We start from the raw sequence: 5,545 nt of genomic DNA, 5'->3' as shown, positions 1-5,545 counted from the left end.
TACATTATTCTTTAGCATGCATTGCATAGTATTCCATTGTGTGTATGTACCATAGTTTGGTTATCCATTCCTCAGTTGATGGACACCTAGTTTGTTTCCATCTTTTGGCTATTGTAAATAGTGCTGCGATGAACATGGGTGTGCATATGTCCGTTCTTGTCATGGCTCTCACTTCTTTACGGTATATACCTAATAACGGAATGGCTGAGTCAAATGGTAGTTCTAGTTCCAGCTTTTGAAGGAATTGCCATACTGCTTTCCATAATGGTTGTACCATTTTACAGTCCCACCAGCAGTGTATGACAGTCCCAATCTCTCCACAACCTCGCAAGCATTTGTTATTTTCTGTCTCGTTGAACTTTGCTACTAGTGCTGGAGCAAGATGGTATCTCATTGTTGTTTTGACATACATTAACTCTTAATTTGCAACACATTTTGGTAGATTTTAGAAGTAGATTGCTGGGCCTTTCTTCCTAGTCCATCTTACTCTGGAAGCTCTAGTGAAGTCTGTAGCATCATAGTAACTTAACAAGCCTCCATGGCAGATGGGTGGTGGCTGTGCCTGAGATGCTTTGGCCAGGATGCTTTGGCAGATGCTGTTACCTTCATTTTGCAGATGAGGAAACCAAAGCTTAGGAGGTAAGGGGATCAAAACTTACTCTGGCCCATGTTCTTTCCACCACGTAGTGCTCCCTTGGCCAGGCCCAGACTTCTCAAATGCTCTTCCTCTTTTCCTTTTTCACTCCCACCCATCTTGGCTCAGTCTTGTCTACTCTTGAGCTTCCTCTCCTCTGAACCTATAGAATATGGCTTGTACTTGATAACCTGTTGCCTCTTGGTATCTCTTGCATTGTCTGAAAATGAGCTGCCATAGGTGAGAACTAGTCTAGAAGTTAGGAAATCTGAGTTTAGTTCTGCTACTGTCTAGCTTTTTTTTAGGCAAATCACCTCAATTCTTTGCAGTAGGCATGGCAGGCAGAATGGAAGAAGATGTAATCTCCTAGGCCCTTTTTTTTCTGATTCTTTGATGGCTAGGTGATTTTTCTTGTGCTAGTATTTTGTCTTCTCAGGCAGGAGGCTTTGTTTTGTTTTGAATTTTTCATTTGAGGTATAATTTACATTAGAATAAGCTTTTTATGGCAAGACTCATTTATGTTCATTAAGTGCCTAGGATGGGCCTGTATAAAATAGATTAAGAGTGGACTTTCTCAATCTCTCTGGGTCAGCAGGTCTTACTGCAAAAACATTTTATGGTGTAAAGGGCATGAACTTTTTGGTGGCTTATCACACTCAGCATCAAACCAAAACCACTTCCTCCTAGGTCACCCCCCCTCCCCTCTCATCACATTGCTGTTCATGCTGCACATAGCCTGCTACCCTCCATCCACAGTGATTATCTTCTGGTTCCTTCAACATGCTGCTTCCTCCCTTCCTCACTGCCTTCTTTCTGTGCGCCTTCTCTGACCTGTTAGGCTGTTTTTTTCTTTACATAGCTAGCTCCTCCATACCTCTCCTCCTGCCTGGACAGGCAGTCCTTGGCCTTTTTGTGTTAATTGTTTTCTTTCCTCATCTCTTCAAGTCAGCACAAAGTGTATTTTGTTTCCTATTGTTTTCCCACTGTGTTCCCCACGCTAGCATGGAACCTGACGTGGGGAAGCCCTCAGACATTCAATGGAATCTTGGGAATTGAATGAGAAATTAATGTGTTTGTGCCCATTGGCTCCAATTTAAAAAAATTTCTATCTTTTTTCTTATGAGAAATGTAGAATTGCTGGTATAGATTCCCCTCAGAGTTACTTTTTCTGTATTCAGGTTCTTGCACAAGCCACCACCTCAGACCTCATTGACCAGTCCGTCAGCCATCATTCTTTGTTATTCTTTGAACAGTCTCCTTTTTCTCCATATTTCATTTTAAATTTTAGAATGGAGTATGGTATTCCTAATATATTTAAACAGAGTCTAGTTGAAGAAATTATTTAAACCCTGACATTTTTCTGTTATAATATAGATCTAGGGTCCTGTGAAGTGCTTGTGTTTTGCTTTTATTCTTTATGAAATTTCCTGGGGCAAATATATGTCTGATTAACTGAAATATAATGGGCAGGGCCGTGATAAGGAAAATGTGTGAAGAAGTGAGTAATTCCTCGCCATGCCCCACATTTCCTTCCTTACTCCCCGCTGGCCAGCAGAACATTCTCTTCTGCTTTCCCTGACCCTTGGTATTCCTCATAGATGTACAAGAAGTACCTGTTGTTCTTTTATTACTATTGTCAGTGGTGGTGTTTGTTTATGGCATCGAGTCAGGCCCGAGTCATAGTGACCCCTTCTTGGGTTTCCGAGGCAGTATCACTACGGAAGTAGATTGCCCAGTCTTCCTTCCAAGGAATGGCTGGTGGGTTTGAACCACCAGCCTTCTGGTTAGCAGTCAGTCATATGCCTTAGGCACTATACTACCAGAGTTCCTTGTCAGTATCTTCCTATATTTCAGAGATAAGATAAAAAAAGAAAACCAAACCAAAAATGAAATGGCTCTTCAGTTAGCATTACATTCTTTTCTCCTTTTTTATTTTAGTACTGTTTTAGTATTTCAAACAGTTCAACAAAATTTCGTATTTATGTTTATAATGATATTTTCAGTAGCTGAAAAAATGAGAAAATTTATTCATCAAGAAGTCAGTATTTTGACTCTTATTCACATAAGCATTTTTCCTTATGTCTTTTTCCACAAACTTGTCTTACCTCTAGCTTTTTTTTTCATGACTAAAGGTAAGATAATATTAATAAAAAATAATCAATTCTGAAGTAATCTAAAGGATTGTTTGACAGTGTGTACATATGTGGCAAGTGGAAATAGTTTGATAACAGATGAAACCACTGATGCTTGAATGTGGCTGCCATGTCATGCAGAAATGTGGAAATGAGGGCTCTTGCAGTAGATTTGAAATAGAAGACACTGAAATCCCAGTTATTGGATGCCTGAGGCAACCTCTGTAGCTATCATTCCTTTTAACAAAGACTTTTGATGTAGCACATCTGTCGTTTTAAATTATCTCTGCAACATATTTTGTAGATTATACTCCAGTAGGTTTACAATTCAAATATTTTATGTTAAGATTATTTCTGACTTCCTTTTAAATGTATTACCTCTTTTCTAGCCTGCACCTGAGATTAAAGTTGTGTCCAATCTGCCAGCAGTAACCATGGAGGAGGTAGCCCCAGTGAGTGTGAGTGATGCGGCTCTTTTGGCCCCAGAGGAAATCAAGGTAAGTAGTCAATGTTAAAGCTTAGTATCTGTTTATAAACTACTTGTTTATACTCAGATCTCCATTTATTTAATGTCATTTGCCTTGAGTTTATAGTTTTTATTCTAGTATATCTCAGTAGTTTCTTAGTAAGTAGAGTCAAACTAATGATGTTTAATTAATTAATATAATATAGTTTATAAATATTAATAGTATAAAGTTGTTTTTTATGTTTTCAGGTTGTCAGTATCTTGTTATAATCCACTTTGACTAATAGCAGTGATGTTAGGTTTAAAACAAATTGCTTATATTGCTTGTATACTAGAAATATTCTTATAGCAGCATTTTCCCCTTATTTTGTCCATTGAATGTTTATCATATGAAAGGGAGTTCTAAAATAGAATGCTTGGATATTGAAGAAATTGGATGGATGTACAAAATGCAGGCAGTCGTTGCTTGTGAGCATTTAAAACCATGCCTTACATATTAATGATGGTTCTCTTGGGGCCTCATCTTCCTCTCCAGTTAAGCAGCAGAGCCCTCTGTTCAGTAGACAGCTCTGGCAGGACAGGCTAGTAATTGAGAGGAGGGTACACTCGGTCCTCTCACTGGATGGATGTTTTTCTCCCCTGCTACTGTTCTCTTGGAAGCTCCACCCTCAGCCCAGTAACTATCATTAGCAATTGTGAACAAGGGCCACCTCAGGCATGCCTGCTGCCTGTGTGAGTTAGTTTGGGAACTAATACATGATTGCAACAGTCTGTCAAAAGCTACATTCCAGGATTGGAGAGCTCTTTGGAACAGGCGGGGATTGTGCCACATGCTCCTACACTTACCCATACACTTATATAGCTCATGGGCCCATAACCTGTAGACTTATAGCTCATGGGCCACCTACCATGGAATTGCACTGTCATTTTTCCTTCTGTTTCAATTTCCAGAAATGATTAAATTAACTAGTATGCTGGTTATTTCTTAATAGGAAAAAAACAAAGCTGGAGATATAAAAACAGCTGCTGAGAAAACAGGTACAGATAAGAAACGAGAACGAAGAAAAAAGAAACATCAAAAGCGTATGAAAATAAAGGAGAAGGAGAAGCGGAAAAAACTTCTAGAAAAGAACCATCCAGACCAGGCAGGGAAATACACCAAAGCAGTGGCCTCAAAGAAATTAAAACAGCTGACAAAGGCAGGCAAAGCATCATTACTGAAGGTATGAAATGAGTGAGCAGGGGGGAGAAGACTATTGACAGGGCTTTGTAGAGTAGGCTTTGGCAAATGGTAAGGGGGTGTCTGCCAGACCAAAGTGATTGGCCCAGCCCAAAACAGCACACTTGGACAGGAGTGAAAGGCACTTTGTTGACTGGCTAGAATATTCTGCCGTAAGTAGCCTTCACCTTTCTGAAGTGTTTAATGTAGGTCCTTCATAACATTGAGTCCTGGCAGCATTATTTCTCCCACCCCTTCCCCCTTTAAATTATAAGAGCATTATGGGAATAATGTACTGTTTGAGAGCTGTTCCATGGGAATGGCCCATCCCTTCTCTAATGTCTCTCTGTGCTGACTGACTTCATTGTTAATAATTTCTTCTAGTCTTTTTTCAATTTATATTTTTGTACATTATTGTAACATACTATTATGTTTTTGCACTTGGCATTTTTTCTCTTATAAGCACATTTTGTAGCATGAGCATATATTTCTCTTAATTGCAGGATGAAGGAAAAGACAAGGCCTTGAAGTCATCTCAAGCATTCTTTTCTAAATTACAAGATCAAGTAAAGATGCAAATCAGTAACACAAAGAAAACAGAAAAAAAAAAGAAGAAAACACAAGATATTTCTATTCTTAAATTAAAGTTATGATATATTTTGAATATAATGTAAATATTAATGGGTAAGCTTACAGCCTTTCATTGTTCTGTTTTATAATAAAGTTTTAGAGAACTTTTTGCACTGATGGCAGATGTTTGAGAGTTCTAAGGTTTTGTAAAGACAAACTCTAAACTGTATGTGGGAAGCCAGATCTTGTTTTTTCTGGGTATGAAGTAGGACCTCTATCCCAAGATCCTTCCCAGCACTGGGGCTGTCTGTGCCACACCTGTAGTACTCTCCCTAGGACCTGGGGAAAGGCCAGCTGTTCACACCAGGTGAGTGAGAGTGGCCTACTGCTTGAGAAGGGTGCAGGGGCAAGGCACCCCATCATATCCAGGTTTCTACAGCAGAGGTCCTCTCTGGGATTGCAATTTCTTCTCCAACTGACATCATTTTACAAAACCAGTAGGGGTTTCTCCAAGTGCTTTACAT

General features: G+C 39.3%; 1 protein-coding gene across 1 annotated transcript in view; it reads left to right on the top strand.

The window, feature by feature from the left end:
* MPHOSPH10 (M-phase phosphoprotein 10) overlaps positions 1–5,104 on the top strand; it is a 30,037-nt gene extending 24,933 nt beyond the window's left edge. Inside the window, exons 9-11 of the mRNA XM_007949901.2 lie at positions 3,156–3,263; positions 4,225–4,455; positions 4,955–5,104. Coding sequence (XP_007948092.1) covers positions 3,156–3,263; positions 4,225–4,455; positions 4,955–5,104 — 489 coding nt within the window. The remainder of the gene's footprint in view (positions 1–3,155; positions 3,264–4,224; positions 4,456–4,954) is intronic.
* Positions 5,105–5,545: the final 441 nt, after the last annotated feature.

Source organism: Orycteropus afer, unplaced genomic scaffold (genome assembly GCF_000298275.1).
Source record: "Orycteropus afer afer isolate SDZICR_OR568_19922 unplaced genomic scaffold, OryAfe1.0 scaffold00256, whole genome shotgun sequence".
Classification (NCBI taxonomy): Eukaryota; Metazoa; Chordata; class Mammalia; order Tubulidentata; family Orycteropodidae; genus Orycteropus; species Orycteropus afer.
Note: the sequence above shows the minus strand (reverse complement) of the source record. Positions and strands in the feature narration are given on the sequence as shown.